This window comes from Typopeltis vanoorti, chromosome 3, assembly GCF_054136105.1.
Source record: "Typopeltis vanoorti isolate ZY-2024b chromosome 3, IOZ_Tvanoo_1.0, whole genome shotgun sequence".
Classification (NCBI taxonomy): domain Eukaryota; kingdom Metazoa; phylum Arthropoda; class Arachnida; order Uropygi; family Thelyphonidae; genus Typopeltis; species Typopeltis vanoorti.
Window position 1 is genome coordinate 13806218 of NC_143551.1, and position 18381 is coordinate 13824598.

The following is an 18381-nucleotide window of genomic DNA, read 5'->3' on the forward strand; positions in this document are numbered from 1 at the left end:
TCATATATATAAGTACTTACAGTTCTTGTTCAGCACTTCCCTTTTACACAAAACTTTTGTTCACACAAAAGTGCTCCTTTTTTTCTATCCTTCTGCTGGCTCATTCATGACTTCCCACCAAATTTCTTTTTTGTTTGAGTCATCGATTATTCTATGCCCTCTAGGACCCTTATTATGGTGGCACTGTGCAGCTCTTTCCTAGTGAGATGTTCTGACGATAGACACAATACTTCTCATGGCAGTGGATCCAGGTGGGAGAAGATTGAGAATCCTCAGACCTACGATGCTTCTCTTTTCATTACCTACAATGGACCTCATGTGGCGGCGGACACAGGCAAGAGAAGATTTTTGAAAGCTCAGACCCAATCCTTCTCGATGATTCGACTTATAAAGGCCTTGACATTCATTGTATGCATGTGCACATCTCTCGAAAATTCCATATATGGTCACATTGACATCTGAACATGATGATATCATACTTCATGTGTCTTTTGAAATTGTCTATGAACATGGGTTAACAGAGTTACATAATGATGTCATGCAGCACATTATTTTAACAAAGGACTATGATTAAGTTATTACAAAATACAAAATTATTACAGACAAAATTGACATTTCTTTAAATGCGATTTCCCTAGAAAAACATGTAAAACCGAACACGATAAGTTACTTATCATGTGGCCATCTTAGTTACATATAGCTCATTGGATCCTATGACCAGGTCCAATACTATTACACCTCGAGTCCCCTCCATCACATCACATGCTGCTTCAAGTAATTTTCTCTAAGTAGGTGTGTAAATTCCATTTCATTCTTACGATGTGATCTTCTCTCCATAGTTGAAGTCCCCCATAATAAATCACTCAACCTGTACTCATTGTACTAATTTGCTTATGCTTGTCTTCGAGATCATTACTGGAATCTTCTGACCTATAGCAGCAAATGAACAGGTACCCTTCCATCTATCTCCTATTCTTTTTGGCTGCAATTCATCTGCTATTATCAGAAGTAATCTTCTCTAAAAATATTAAACCTTTCACATTTTATCTCTGTAACTACATCATTTAATATTTAATATTTTTAATATTAATATTTAGCTTTAATATTTTTTGCAGGTTGTAGCCATCGGCTAAGAAGGTTTTAAGGATATGATTAAGTTCAGTACTTATGGCACTGTTATCTGAACTGATTAGTTTTGCCCTGTTATATAGGGTTTTATAATCCCATATTGTATCAATGACATCCACAATGGGACAGAATGGTACATTTTGCTTACAGATTTTGGATGTAGTCCATTTGGATGGCACTGACAAAGTGCTCACACAATATACTAGCAACATACACCATCATACACAAAAAAACTGAGCCCACTTTAAAGCCAGTATAGAAAACCTCTCACTCCAACATACTGATATAATGGTCAGTTTTGATGTCGCCTCCTTATTCACCACTCAAAGATACCTTAGACCTCATCCAAGCCAAATTTCCTCCCGATATATCAGCCCTATTTCAGTTCACCATGAACTAAGGTTATTTCGTTTGGCAAGGAAAATTCAACAAACAGAGGCAGTGCAGTAATGAGGGCGTGGAGAAAGAGGCGCCCGCCATGGGTGCAACTAGGTTTGAGGCATAACATAAAAACAAAAAATAAAAATAAATAAATAGATACTTACTAACCCCATCAAAACTCATTTTGATGGGGTTAGTAAGTATAGTAAGTATTTAACATATTGCATTAAAAAAAAATTTAACTTGTTACATTTAAATTTTTCAAAATTTTTGTCATATTTGGGTTGGAGGGGGGGGGGGGGAGTTAGACACTTGCCACAGGTGCTTCACACCCTCATTACTGTATACTGAACAGAGGAGACAGCCATGGGTTCTCTACTCTCTCACCCTTGCCAACTTCTTTATGGAGTACCCTTGAAGAAAAAAGCCTTAAACTCTGCTCAACATAAACTCACTGTTTGGCTATGCTATGTGGATGATGTGCTCGCTATTTGGCTACATGGCCTGGATAGAATCCACAATTTCTAAACACACTTAAACAATAAACATCCCAGGATCCAGTTTACCTTGGAAAATGAAAACAACACCAGTCTCCCTTTCCTAGACACCCTGATTACACACCGGCCTGATGGATTTCTGGCTTTCTCTGTTTACAGAAAACCTACATATACAGGTAAATATATTCACCAACAGTCACCCCCCACCAACAATATGGGATTATAAAAACTCTACATAACACGGCAAAACTAATCAGTTCAGATAAAAATGCCCCAACTACTGGATTTAACCATATCCTTAACACCTACTTAGCCAATGGCTAGAAACCCCAAAAAATATCAAAACGAGTTAAACCCCCCCCTTCATAGCAGAAATTACTATAAATCTATCTGGGGTACATCTGTAAAAACTAACAAAAATCTTATGTGCTTTGTAAAGAAACTGGTATCTCTTATCCACTTCACCAAAGACCAGCCACTTCCCCTAGACCTACCTGGAGTATATCAGGTCCCTTGCAGTTGCTAACTGTCCTACTATGGCCAAACAAGAAGGACAGACAATATAAGGATATCCAAACACAAAGACTACACCCAGTTCCACATACAGCCACTCAGGACTTGCTGATCATGCACTGGACACCCACCACAGAATACATTGGAAGGCCACTTTATTACAGTGCAGCAAGTACAAGTATGACAGATTATTCCTTGAATCAGCCTCAGCTCTGAACAACCTCCCAAACCTCAAGAAATTTGGGTGCATGAGACTGCCCCAATTCGAGAAACTTACATTCTAAGATCGTCGGCCCCAATGGCCAAGACAACCCAATTTAGCCCACTAGTGGGCTTCTTTTAGGACTCTAGGAACTTCAGTTGCCTTTCTTCAGTTTCATTTGCTTAGTGCAAGTGTGCACATATCATTGTTTTGTGATCCCTGAAGATGGCAATATAACATTGCCAAAATATAGGTAGTTATTAAATAAAGTTTTTATAATTGATAATTTAGTTTACAGTCATTTCCTAAAAACTGTCATCCAGGAAACAACCATCACTTGCTGGATAAAAACTCAATGTTGCAGAATGGACTTGAATAGCAACAACATTCAGATATTACTCGGAAGATACTCAACCTTCCAGCAATATCACGGGACCCGTTCTGTACCAACAGAACATGACACCATGTACCCCATACCATGACACCACCTCCAGAACCTTGAGTGGTGTTTACAAGACAAGCTGGGTTCATTGATTCATCAGGATCCTGTCAAACTCTCTGCCAACCATTAGTACAGAACAAAGCAGATCATGACTCAGCAGACCATGACTTTTTTCTAGTCTTCCAGTGTCCAGTCACAGTGTTCCTGACACCACTGTAGATGAAATTTCCAGTACTTTGCAGAAATCAGTAGTTTCCATATAGGAATGCAACTGCCAATACTGATCCTCTTCAATTCCTTGTGCATAGTTTAGTGAGATATGGGTCAATAACAGCATTGATTAAATGCTTCAATTGCTGCACATAAGAAGTTCTGTTTGTCCATACAAGCCTCCTCAGATGACAATCTTGTTCCTGACAGACTGTCTTAGGACTACAGTTATGTCTCTTAGACAAGCAATGTGGGTTATTTTTCTGCTGATTAAACACCTGGGATATCTCACCTTTTGAGAAACCAGTCATCTCTGCTGTTTTCAAAATCATGGCTCCAGCCAGACTGGCACCAACAATAAGCTCTTTATCAAACTCCAAAAGATCCTTTGTTTTTCCCATTGTGATCAACACACTATTGATAATGACTGACTAACAGCATTCTTAAATAGTTGCCTAGAATATGTCGTGATGCATGCAACCAAGTATTGTGCATATGCACTGTGTAAGTATATGCACCATAAGCATATACTTACACAGTGCATAGCATGCAAGTAAGTGACATTTATGTATATCTGCATAAATATTTCTAATTCAGTGGCTTGTATGTGTAGATTACAATTATTCATGAAAGGGGCTGTCACTCACTCACTCACTCACTCACTCACTCACACACACACACACACACACACACACACACACACACACACACACACACACACACACACACACACACACACACACACACACACACACACACACAGAGTGAAAGAGAAAAGAAAGAAGAAAAGAAAAAAAAAAAAAAGAAGCAAACGATTACTGATTGCATTCATTATAATTCACTTAATTATGATTCTTACCTTACTAATCCAACGAGTTTTAGAACCAACTTTCTGATCTTGAACTTCACTGGAAGTTGGAGCTGAAGTCTTTTCATTGTCTGCAGATAATGCTTTTTTCTTCACATTCTGCCACATCCTTTCAGCAGAACTCATCCTATCTAACCATGTAAATCCCTGATTACCAGATAACTCAGTACTAGCTGTTACTAAAACCTAAAAATAGTTAAGAAATGAATATACACACACAGTTATGACATGCATACTGAAAGCAAATAAAAGATGCATGTTTTTCACTAAGAAAAGTCAAAATGAATATTCAATTATTCATTTTGACCTTGCCAAAATGAATCGAATCACCCAAAGTTTCAAGAGAAAGTTGTCTCAGTAAATAACATCACTTTATTTCAAAAAATTCTTGTTGCAACTATATTTTCTTATTAGCATATTTCATAATTTTGAATTATATATATATATATATATGTATTCCTGAGCTTCTACTCAGTTGTAATGATACATTTTAAAGAATAAATATTTAATGACTTAAACCGAGATAAAATATTAAGTTTTAATGAAAATGATACAACTAGTTTCAGCCTTCTTCATGTATCCACTAAAGGTAGAATACAGTAATAAAAATTGAAGTTACAAAAAACTGAGAATTACAGGCAAAAAATGCAATACATAATTTTCACAGAAAACGTTGTATTCTTCAAGTTGTTCTATCTAACGCGCTATTGTTTGCTGCATGCAAGTTCTCGTGAACGCCAGTATTGAACAACTGCAGCATGGCTATCAGGGATGTTGTAACTCAAATTGTTGTTCAAATGTTCAGGATTAAGGAGGATTTCCCTGGACTCCACGATTTTCCTTTCAAACTCATCACTGCAGCGAAAAATGTTCTTCAAAAAGAAATTAATCACCTTTCTCTTATCTTTAAACAAAATGGATATTCTGAAAAAACGATTAAAAAATTTCTTCTGGATCCTCCTAAGCAGTACTACGGAAACTACTAATTTTAAAGGTAGCATCTCAATACCTTACATTAGTTCAGTCTCCAATAAATTGGCTAAAGTCCTTAAAAAATACAACATCAGGACGTTTTTCATGACACTCCCTAAAAGTCCGTTCTCTTATAAGCCATTTGAAGCCTATTCATCACAACCCGAAATATCCAGGTGTTTATAAGTTGTGGTGCGATTGTAATATTCCTTATTTTGGACAGACTAACAAATCTGTTGAATTTCTTATAGAGGAGCATAAGAGAGACATCTCCTATAAAAGATCACATGCATCTGCCCTATCCAGTCATGTTCTTTTCTCAAACAATCCTCATAATGATCTACAGAGTCACTCAGTTTGCTGGGATAAATCCAAAAACATTTTTCGCTGTAGTGATGAGCTTGAAAGGAAAATCGTGGAGTCCAGGGAAATCCTCCTTAATCCTGAACATTTGAACAACAATTTGAGTTACAACATCCCTGATAGCCATGCTGCAGTTGTTCAATACTGGCGTTCACGAGAACTTGAAAGCTAGCATCCAACAAACAATAGCACGTTAAATAGAACAACTTGAAAAATACAACGTTTTTGTGTCAATTATATATTGCATTTTTTGCCTGTAATTCTCAGTTTTTTGTAAAGTCAATTTTTATTACTGTGTTCTACCTTTAGTGGATATCTGAAGAAGGCAGTAAAAGGCTGAAACTAGTTGTATCATTTTCATTAAAACTTCATATTTTATCTTGGTTTAAGTCATTAAACATTTATTCTTTAAAAAAAATATATATATATATATATATTTTTTTTTTTTTAAATTTTACTAAAAACATTCAAATACCAAGGGAAGGCAAGAGATAAGTAGACAAGAGAAAATTAATGAGATTTGTCTTTAGAGATTGCCAGAAAATACCAATGTAAGATGCAAGTTAAACAAGATGGAAGCAGCAGAGATGGATAAAGAAGTAATATTAATAATGCGAGTCTGAAACTGGACTGAATAATGTGAACTGAAAACAGATGCTTACTGAATCAAGATAAAATATCTATTTTTAAATAAGCAAAACAGGCAAATTGAGTTTGTTTGTTTTTTTAAAGATATTAATCCCATACATAAGTGTAACATTCAACTTATAGTATATATCAGTATTGTGAATGAGGAGATAGTTGAGGAGAAAGAAGAAACTCGTTAACACTGGATCTGAAGACCTGCTGGTTGTACTCAGAGAATATATAAGAGGAGAGATGTTTCCAAAGGATAGCAGTAGAAAGAATAAATGAAAAGGTAAAAAAAAAATATTCCTAGAGTCTGGAGTTGAACTGTAAGGGAATATTTATTTATTTATTTTTATTTTTTTACTTCACGGCTAATGCATGTGTCAGATTTTAGCAGGTAGTGAGGGAATTACAATGCATATTCTGATGAAAAGTGACCATGGAAATATCTGCAGAAAATATAAGCAGAAAAAAATGAATGTCTGTGAGAGAGCACAGTGAAATGGTGAGAGATGGGTTTAATCAACCTAATTACTCTTCTGTACCGAGTCAAGTATTTTAGGGAACTCTTAGAGATCATCTCAAATATGAGTATTCAAAGGTTGGACAGATTTGTGATTTATATAAAGTTAATAGCTCAAAAGTAAAATAATGCCTTAAGTAAAAGAGAAAAGCTAATTTCTTGGATTGCTGAGGAGGTAAAATCTGTAATATGCTTCTGGCAAGAAAGACATAAAAAAGACTTTTAACAAGAAAGTTAAGATACATTTCAAGAAGAGATATCTCATCTTATTCAGCGATATAGGGGTTGTCAAGAAAGTAAGACAGGATTGAGTTTTATTAGGTTTACAAGGTTATCAGAACAAAGTTTGTGCCAAGGAACCAAAAATTATGATAGTGATAGCATTAAAAGCTTGCTTCAATTTTGTTATGAGTTCGCTTGTGTTTTTTGAGTATATACACAATACTCAAAAAACACAATCCTGTTAAGGACCTTATTATATTCTTCATTATGTTTTCCAAGTTTTTAATTCAATCTTCAAATAACACACCTACGAACTGATTAACTTCCAATATGGACTGACAACTTTCATGAAATGAATTTTTATCTTCTTCCAATGTGAGTACTAAAAGCCTACCAAACCAGTGAAACATACAATACACAAGAAAGATGAATACACTTCCTATGGAGTTGGTGTATCATTCAATTAGCATACATAATACATATGTATGTATGTATTATGTATGCTAATTTGGTAAGGGCAGAGCAAAGCTTTATGTGCTATCATTATGGTATTGCATTATTGATCAATAATGTAATTGAACATACTTATTTTTATTATTACAGAAGGATGTCACTATCACAATGTAAAATACATTATAAATACCTAAAAGCTCCATTACTGTTTCTTCACTCACTACATCCTCAGACAAAGAGTTTCCAATTGTCCATCATTATCTAGTAAAAACCTCTAATTTTCAACTCTAATTTTATTATTATTATTCAGACATCTTCATGGACACCTAAGACCCATCAGGGGAGGCACACATACACCCAAATAAATCTAACAAGCAAACTCATTCTTGTCCTTAAACTCATTCACTGCCAGTGTATCCACTTGGCAATCCATTTCACTCATTCATCACTCTCAAAGCAACACCCCTCCACTAATAATATGAATTGGAAAAAAAAAATTTCTCTAGTTATTTTATAAAATTCCTTAAATTTGTCCAATATTATCTAAAATTTCAGAATGATTAAGGAAGAATGATAAAAGAACTCTGTAAATATACTCAGTTTTTTTATATTTTAGATTATTGCAGATACATAAAATGACTTTAAAGCACAGTTTGATGGGCATTGTGATTGTGTGTAACAGTGTGCCTCCTCTGATGAGTCTTGACTTCATGGAGGGCTGGTGTTAATAATATTAAACTCTTAGCTGTACGCACACCTCTTTTATCATCATTTAAATTCCTGATATGTATTCTCGGGGGGGGGGGGGGAATACAGCATATTATGATAGTATTACATGAAAGTTACATCATTACCAACTTCAGATCAACAATTTTCCTCCAAATCAATCTGCTATCTGTCAAGACTCCAATATTATCAGATATTATATTTCTGTCTTCTAAAGCATTTTTTACTATATCAACCTGGCAAAGGACAAGTGTTGTTAAGCTTTCCGCTATGTCTCTGTTTAAGCGATCACACCACCTGCGATTAGTTAGTTCTGCTAACATATTCCTGAATGCTAACAAGGGCAAGTTGTTGCCAAATATCCTCAGTTACATGATAAAATTACATAGCCAAAATTACACGAGGACAAAATTACACAGGGAAGAAATTATACATATAAGAAATTAAAAAAAAATTATTTCGTAATTTTGTAATTTCAAAAAAGAAAAAAATTACACATAGTAGAAATTAAATGTAATTTTATTTCGTAATTTCGAAAAAAATTAAAAGGAAAAATAGGAAAATATTTACACAAGTAATTTCAAAATTATGAAAATTACACTAAGAAAAAAATTAAAAGGAAAAAATACACAAGTAAGAAATTACACAAAATAAAATTTACCAAAAATTGTACAAAATTTATAACCAGCAAGGGGTAAATCACTAATCGACAATTGTTAATCACCATGAACTGCTCAAGAATTTCTAAGAATTGTTTGGGTGAAGGTATATAAGTAAATTTTTGTCTTACATTCTTCAGTTCTAGTTTAGTGACTCGTAATACAACTAATGTATAACGTGTGAGTTAATAAATTTCATGATTAATTTTTTAAACTTAATTTTTAATTTACCCATGGCTGATTTTGAGTACGGCATTAGTACTAAAGGTGATCAAATTATAATTTACAAAGGATTCGAGTTTGTTCGTCACCGTGAAACTGCTGTCGGAACTATTCATTGCTGTTGTGCAAAGTTTAGAACTTCACATTGTCGATCGCTGCTCCATACCAGAGACAACAAGATTATCCGTGAGTCTTCAGAACACTGTCATGTTAATAAGACTTTTGAATCTGAAGCTCATCAACTTGCAAATCAAATTAAAAGAAAAATGTCGAATCCAGGTGCAACGGCTCGTGCAATTATAGCTAACAATTTAGTGACTGTATCAGATGGATTAAAAATGTGCCTACTGAAGAAGAGCTCCATGACGAGGCGATTAAATAGATCCAAAGCTAAAACAATCGGAAACGTTCCGTCAAATCCAGATAATAAAAACTTTGAAATACCGGAGAAATACTCTAAATGGATTATTCATGATTCCGGGGCAGAAGATCCAGAACGTATAATACTAATTGGTCACAAGACTCTTCTAGATCAACTTGTAGTTAACGATTTTTGGCTAGTAGATGGTACATTTGAAGTGGTTCCAGAAATATATTATCAGTTATACAGTATCCATGTCCAATATGATTCAGGCGTCGCTTTTCCTTGTCTACTGGCTCTTCTACAAGGGAAAAAGGAATAAATATACGTGAAGATGCTGAACATGTTACTGGAGAAAATTCCTCAAGCTCGACCACGAATAATTTTGACCAATTTTGAAACAGCAGCAATGAATGCTTTCCATGCCATGTTTGAAAACATTGAAATTGGTGGCTGCTTTTTCCATTTATCACAATCTATTATACGCAAAGTAAATGAATGTGGACTAAAATCTCTATATGAATCCCATCAGTCATTTGCAGTACACATTAAAATGTTACAATCACTTGCATTTTTACCAGAAGAAGAAGTGTTAGAAACATTTTTAGAAGTTGCTGATCTGTTCTCTAATTTAGACGAATATAATGAACAAATCAAGCAAGTTCTCCTTTACTTCGAACGTACATATATTTGAGGTCGACAGCTCAGGAACAGCACTTATAGACCTCTATTCATATTTCTACTTGGAACCATAGACACTCTGCAGCCAACTGTATAGCTAGAACTACAAACTGTATCGAAGGATGGCACTATGGACTTCAGTCTCTCTTTCAGTGTTCCCATCCAACTGTTTGGAAAATTTTGGATAACACTGTTAAAGAATTATCTTTACAACATACAAACTATTTGCAGCATTTAACTGGACAACGAAACCCAGGACGTCGTAGGTACATTTTGTTAAAACAACGTATTTCAAATATTGTACAAAATTATGACTCTAATAGACGATTGGAATTTTTACGTTGTGTTTGTTTTTTATTATTTTTTAAAATAAAAGTAATTTTTGCAATATTAAGAAAGTTTATGTGTTTAATTTGACAACAAAATACCAATAATATTTTAATCAAATTAAAGTCAACAGGTAGGTCTTATAAAGTATTACAAAATTAACAGAACTCTTATCTGAAAATAAATATAAAATTCATCATATATCTATTTTTATCTATATGTAATTTCATCCTTGTGTAATTTCTTCCCTGTGTAATTTTGTCCTGACACGATATCCTTATTTTCAATGTGATACTGCCATTGATGCTATCTGTTTCAGTCCCTTAATCTTTCTCAGAATTCTCATATTTGTGATCTCAAGTCTTTGATCAAGTAATCTGACACTGTTCTGTATACAGTTAATTTAGTGTTTTGAGTAACTTCTCTCTTATTCCACAAAAGTTAATTTGGTTGACTTCCTACCATACCAGTTTTGCTAATTCTGTTGTCTACTTCCATATTTGATTTGCTATCTTCACTAAAAATTATGCCTAAATAGTTGAAGTGTTTTACTAGGTTCTCCATTCAGGATACAGTTGATTTTACAATGTTTCTACCTACCTACCTACCTATTTTCATTGTCTGTCTTTTTACTACTGATTTTCATACCAAATTTATTACAACAGTCATTCAATTTAGTCAGAGAATCTTGTTGAGTTGTACTGGATTTATTCATCACATCCATTTCTAGAATGTTGAGAATGATGACATTACATTTTTTTTAATTTTCTGATTACACTGAGTAAGGCATTATAATCAGGATAATGTTACAGAGCTTGCTGGTATTTTCATCTGTATTTACATCACTTGTCATGAATCACTTCGAGCTTTCTTTATTGAACTAATTTTTGTAGAAAAAGTCTTGTAAGCTGTGGTAAGGTACTGTTTGAGACTGTCAATGCCCTTCCAGAGGTTTAAAAATGAACAAAGGGGGGGAGGAAAATATGTGGTTCAAGTGAGCCAGAAAATATGTGGTTAAAGTCAGCCGGAAGTTTGTGTACGAATCATTGCATGCTAGTATGTGTCCACGGGCAATAAAAATCACCCATAACTAATTTTTTTTTTTGTTTCCCAATTCTGAGTCTGCATCTATGGGGCACTTCATATAGTGATCTGTTTAATTAGTGGATGATGGTCTGTGTGCAATAGTGATATCCAAAGTGCTTAGACACTGCCGGTCTTTGTTGCTGTCTTTTTTACCAAGTGCACTTTGCATACTTTGATTCCAGTGCACTACACATGGATGTTTGCTCAGAGTCAATATAAAAATGTAGAACCTTTTTTTGATCAATAAGAGGAGTTACTAAGTTAAGAGGATCAATTAGAGGAGGTTATTCCAAAAATTAAATACAATAAAAAAAAAAAATCCTGGATGACTGAATCAATACTAGAACTTATGAATGAAAGATGAAAAAAAAAAATAATAAGAAAGTACACAACAGTATAGAATACTCAGCAAAATTATAAAAAAATGAATGCAGGAAGACTAAAGACAAGTTGCTAAATGAAAAATGTAAAGAAATAGAAGAATTGGACAAGAAACACAACAGTAAAGAAATGAATACGGCAATCCAAGTTCTGACAAATAAAAATAAAAATTTCAACCATAATCTTTATATAAAAGATCAAAATGGAAAAATGTTACTAGAGACACAAGATATAAAAATATGGATGGTGAACCAATTACATATGAAGAAATAGAATATGCTCTAAGTCAAATGAAAACAGGTAAAACAACAGGCCCTGACCAAATCCTCATCGAAATGTTAAAGAAAGTAAATGAAAACACACCTAAAGGTTATTTTTAATAACATCTATGATACAGGATACATCCCTGATGATCTAAGGAAATCCATCTTTGTTGCTATTCCCAATGCCAAGAACTTTTGAATGTTCAGAATATAGACTAATAAGTTTAACAAGACATGTTACAAAATTACTACTGAGAATAATCCTAGCAAGAATAAAAAGCACTTTGTCATTAGAAATAGAAGACAATCAGGTTTTCAAAAAGACAAAGGTACAAGAGAAAGAATTTTCAATTTGAAAACATTATGTGAAAGAAGCCTTGATAACCAGAAAAGCATATATCTTTGTTTTATTGATTACACCAACGCATTCGACTCAATAGATCACAAGAAATTAATACATATCCTACAGAATAACAGGTTAAAAGGAAAAGATCTACGTATAATTACAAATATATACTGGAATCAAATGGCCTTAATAAGATATAAAAAATGCATATTCTGACAATTTTGAAAACAAAAAAGGAGTAAGACAAGGATGTTTATTATCACCCTTAGAGAATTTTGGTAATAGTGTTTTGGTTGTAAGCATTTTTTTTTTTTTAATCTGTAACCATTTTTTATGGGTACAGCCAAAACACTATTAACAAAATTCTCTACAAGATCTCAATAAAAAGCAATGATAAACCAGACTACAACCATTCCTTACATTAAAGGGACATCAGATAAAATAAACAGAATACTACAAAAATATAACCTCAAAGCCACCTTTAAACCTCCTGCAAAATTAAAAAGCTTACTCAACTCATCCAAAGACCCATTCCCTCTGTTGGCCCACCCTGGAGTATACTGTATTTATTGCACCTGTAACATACCATATATAGGGGAAACAGGACACACAATTCCTATCAGACAAAAAGAACATAAACGACACACTAAATATAATAACTATGGTGAAGCTGGCCTTTCTGATCATGCCCTGAACACCTTACATAGAATTAGTATGAACGCAAATTTAAGGAAGTCTGTGAGATTATTATTAACCACCCCAATCTGAACAATAATGATGGTCTAAAAATCCCAAACATATGGAAGGCACATATTCGACCCACGGAACCTTCCTCTCTAAGAGTAATTAAAAACATGACTGTAGATAATCCAGGATCCTAAATCAAAAATAACAATTGTAATGCTAAAAATAGGACATAATTGTTACTGAAAGAAAACTATCTATAAGAAACGTGTGGACAGACTTATGTGTTCGTCGAACATGTTGTTTATTATTTTAACGGTATAATAGAACACAGAAACTAAGTAAATAATTAATTTATTAACTTGATGCTGATATTTCGCTGGTATTATAACCAGCATCTTCAGAGCACAAAAACACTGTTTGTCACAATACGCGAGACTAAAACAACATGGTGTACATTAACAAAATTGTAGCAGCAACACAAAGACTAGAGTCCTGATTTTGGCGCCCTCTATCTGAAAAAAAAAAAAAAAAAAAAAAAAAACCGCTATCATATATTGCTAGAGTCCTAGAAAAGTGCTAGTTTTTCCTTAATATGACTGTCTCCCAGATCTTCGGCAAGTTAATACAGCCATATTTGTTGAGATTTGGGGTGTGTTTTAGGGCTTCTGTCGCCTCTAAGAACAATCTCTCTGATTTATATGGGTTTCTGTGTAGTACTTTTGTGTTTTTCCAGTTGATCCTGTGTGCAGGGGTATCCAGAGCATGGTCTGCTAGGCCCGACTTCCCATAATGATATTTCCGGACGTATCGTTTATGTTCGCTGATGCGGATATTCACAGTTCTTCCTGTTTGACCGTAGTAGGCTTGATTGCATGAGCAGGGTACTTGGTAGACTCCTGGATGTGATAAAAGAAGAATGCTGTCCTTGGGTGAGCGGATGAGGGTGGCTAATTTGCTACATGGTCTGAATGTAGTGCGTAGTTTATGTTTAATGAGAATTCTTGAGATCTTTTCGGATGTGCCTTTAATGTAAGGGATGGTGACTGTTTTGTTGTAGTTCTCTGTGGTGGATGGTGGGAGGGGTTTCTTAGGAGCGTTTAGTATTTTATTTATTTTTTGTGGATTGTAGCCGTTGGCCAAGAAGGTGTGGCGTAAGTGAGTCAGTTCAGCAGTAAGAGCCTTGTCATTTGAACAGATTGCTCTCGCTCTATGGGTTAGCGTTTTTAATATGCCATATTGTTGAGAAGGATGATGGTGTGATTGTTTGTGTAAGTATCTGCCTGTATGTGTGGATTTTCTGAAAACTGAAAATGATAAGGAACCATCTGGGAGACGTGTGATGAGTGTATCCAGGAAGGGCAGACAGTTGTTGGCTTCCGGTTCCATAGTAAAGTGGATTTTTGGGTGTTGGCTATTTAAATGTGCTAAGAATGTTTTCAATGTCTCAAGGCCATGTGGCCAAATGGCAAGCACATCATCAACATAGCATAGCCAAAGTGTTGGTTTGAGAGTGGCTGTATTGATTGCTTGTTTTTCCAGGTGTTCTATGTAAAAGTTGGCTAGGGGGGGAGAAAGGGGGGAGCCCATGGCTGTCCCATCAATTTGTTTGTATATTTTCCCTTTCCATGTGAAATATCCTGCATGTATTGTGAATTTGAATAGTTCAAATATATCAGGGGGGAAGTGTGACTTCAGTAGATTGAGGGTTTCTATTAGTGGTACATTTGTGAATAGTGAAGTGATGTCAAAGCTTACTATTAAGTCTGAGCTTTTTAGGGTGAGGTGTTGTAAGATGCTTTTTAGGTGTGCTGAATTTTTGATAAAGGAGGGAGGATACACAACAACAGCCAGATTACCATAACAAAAGCAGACAAAGGAAATGCAACCGTGGTGATGGACACAACTGAATATGAAAACAAAATGCACACACTATTACAAGATCAGTCAACATACAAAATTATAGATCGCAATCCCACCAACACACAAAAGAATAAGGCACGAAAATTATTAAAAAAAGTCACTTCCTGGCCCAAAGACACAGTTAACAAACTCAAACCCTTCCATGTTAGAACACCGAGGATCTATGGATCACCAAAAATTCACAAACCAGGCACACCCCTACGCCCAATTGTGGACAGTATAAATAGTCCCACATACAAACTGGCTAGACATTTAGCAAAGCTACTAGCCACTCTCACTAACAATTCTCCCTCCTTTATCAAAAATTCAGCACACCTAAAAAGCATCTTACAACACCTCACCCTAAAAAGCTCAGACTTAATAGTAAGCTTTGACATCACTTCACTATTCACAAATGTACCACTAATAGAAACCCTCAATCTACTGAAGTCACACTTCCCCCCTGATATATTTGAACTATTCAAATTCACAATACATGCAGGATATTTCACATGGAAAGGGAAAATATACAAACAAATTGATGGGACAGCCATGGGCTCCCCCCTTTCTCCCCCCCTAGCCAACTTTTACATAGAACACCTGGAAAAACAAGCAATCAATACAGCCACTCTCAAACCAACACTTTGGCTATGCTATGTTGATGATGTGCTTGCCATTTGGCCACATGGCCTTGAGACATTGAAAACATTCTTAGCACATTTAAATAGCCAACACCCAAAAATCCACTTTACTATGGAACCGGAAGCCAACAACTGTCTGCCCTTCCTGGATACACTCATCACACGTCTCCCAGATGGTTCCTTATCATTTTCAGTTTTCAGAAAATCCACACATACAGGCAGATACTTACACAAACAATCACACCATCATCCTTCTCAACAATATGGCATATTAAAAACGCTAACCCATAGAGCGAGAGCAATCTGTTCAAATGACAAGGCTCTTACTGCTGAACTGACTCACTTACGCCACACCTTCTTGGCCAACGGCTACAATCCACAAAAAATAAATAAAATACTAAACGCTCCTAAGAAACCCCTCCCACCATCCACCACAGAGAACTACAACAAAACAGTCACCATCCCTTACATTAAAGGCACATCCGAAAAGATCTCAAGAATTCTCATTAAACATAAACTACGCACTACATTCAGACCATGTAGCAAATTAGCCACCCTCATCCGCTCACCCAAGGACAGCATTCTTCTTTTATCACATCCAGGAGTCTACCAAGTACCCTGCTCATGCAATCAAGCCTACTATGGTCAAACAGGAAGAACTGTGAATATCCGCATCAGCGAACATAAACGATACGTCCGGAAATATCATTATGGGAAGTCGGGCCTAGCAGACCATGCTCTGGATACCCCTGCACACAGGATCAACTGGAAAAACACAAAAGTACTACACAGAAACCCATATAAATCAGAGAGATTGTTCTTAGAGGCGACAGAAGCCCTAAAACACACCCCAAATCTCAACAAATATGGCTGTATTAACTTGCCGAAGATCTGGGAGACAGTCATATTAAGGAAAAACTAGCACTTTTCTAGGACTCTAGCAATATATGATAGCGGTTTTTTTTTTTTTTTTTTTTTTTTTCAGATAGAGGGCGCCAAAATCAGGACTCTAGTCTTTGTGTTGCTGCTACAATTTTGTTAATGTACACCATGTTGTTTTAGTCTCGCGTATTGTGACAAACAGTGTTTTTGTGCTCTGAAGATGCTGGTTATAATACCAGCGAAATATCAGCATCAAGTTAATAAATTAATTATTTACTTAGTTTCTGTGTTCTATTATACCGTTAAAATAATAAACAACAATATCTATAAGAAAGATAGTTTGCTCATGTTATCATAAATAGAATTTAGCTTGATGTACTTTCTAAATAATTAATTAATTTGTAATTTTTTTTTTCACTAGAGGTCATGCCAGTAGAATAACAGGTGATCAAATCAAATCATTGTTTCTCTAGCTTACTGTATTTAATATAACTCAGCTTATCCTGTATATGTGTATATGCTCCAGATGATGATCTTAATATGAAGATCGAAACGTCGGGATATTAAAACAGTTATTTATAACACTGTTGTAAAGTCCATAATTTCGAAAAGAAATTATGGACTTTACAACTTTACTTTTGTTGTTTCCAACACTAAAAGAAAGGAAAAGATAATATTAATGGCAGTATCATATTAAAAATGAGGATATTAAGAAGGAGCTTGATACTGTTAAGAATCAGGAGTGTGTGAGCAGAGGTGACCTTAAGTGGCATGGTCACTTAAACAGAATGATAGAGGAAAGGTTAGCAAAACAAGTATTTTTTGCCAGGATGGTAGGAAAAAGACCCAGAGGAAGATGAACATTTAGGTAGATTGATACAGTAAGAAGTGCTTTAGAAAACAGAAATATAAAATCTCATAATATTGGAATTTTGACACATAACAGATTAATTTTGAGGAAAATTCTTTCCTTCATGCTTACACAGTGATCTGAATATTTTTGTTTATATTAAACTAAAGTTTTACTCTAACACAGTAGTTTGGTCCTTAATTTTCTTAATGAATTTGGAGGAAAATTGCTGATAGGAAGTTAGTAATGATGTAACCTAAAGAAAAGAAAGATTGAAATGTTATAACAAATTTCTGGAAGGATTCCAAATATCAAATTTGAAAAAAAAAAAAAAAAAAAAAAAAAAAAAAAAAAAAAAAAAAATTGTCTACCCAGGATTCTGGAATAACTTGCATATAGAAAGACAATATAAACTTGGATTTTTCTGAAACTAAAGTTTCATGTTGCTCCTAATGTTGGATAATACAAAATCAGCAGAGCTTAGTAGGTAATGAAGCCATCCCTTCTCTTCAACCAGAGGCCAAGTTAAAAGACTAATATAAATTTTAATTAATAATTTTTGGTTTTCAAAAATTTTTAGTTGTCAAAATTTATAGTCCATTTTATTCACAATCTGTTTGAAACTAGTCTTATTTATACATCATTATCAACACTATTCTCTTCTCACGTTTTCTGCTCAATCACCTTTGGCTCCAAACATTTGTCATCTTCACTTTCCAAAGATATACAACCATGTATGTTTTTTAAAATTGTAAAGTTTTTTAAAATTTTAAATTTTTTAAAATTTAAAATTACTTTACAAATTGTAAAGTAATTCCAACAGATCAAGTAGTACAACAACACCGACTGCTGTGCGCAGACTTTAAAATAAGATCGAAGATAAGAACTTCTGGTTGCCATGGGATGAAGACAATTAAGTGGTTTCGCTTAAAAGAGGAGAGTGTGAGGAATCATTTTAGGGAGAGA

The 18381-nt window shown here is 34.6% G+C and overlaps 1 protein-coding gene across 3 annotated transcripts in view; it reads right to left on the reverse strand.

Annotated features, from left to right (window-relative positions):
• Positions 1–18381, reverse strand: part of LOC150107933 (telomere length regulation protein TEL2 homolog) — a 284799-nt gene that overhangs the window by 82158 nt on the left and 184260 nt on the right. For all 3 annotated transcript variants that reach the window (XM_090415456.1, XM_090415457.1, XM_090415458.1), the window contains one exon: positions 4233–4427. In XM_090415456.1, coding sequence (XP_090271582.1) covers positions 4233–4427 — 195 coding nt within the window. The remainder of the gene's footprint in view (positions 1–4232; positions 4428–18381) is intronic.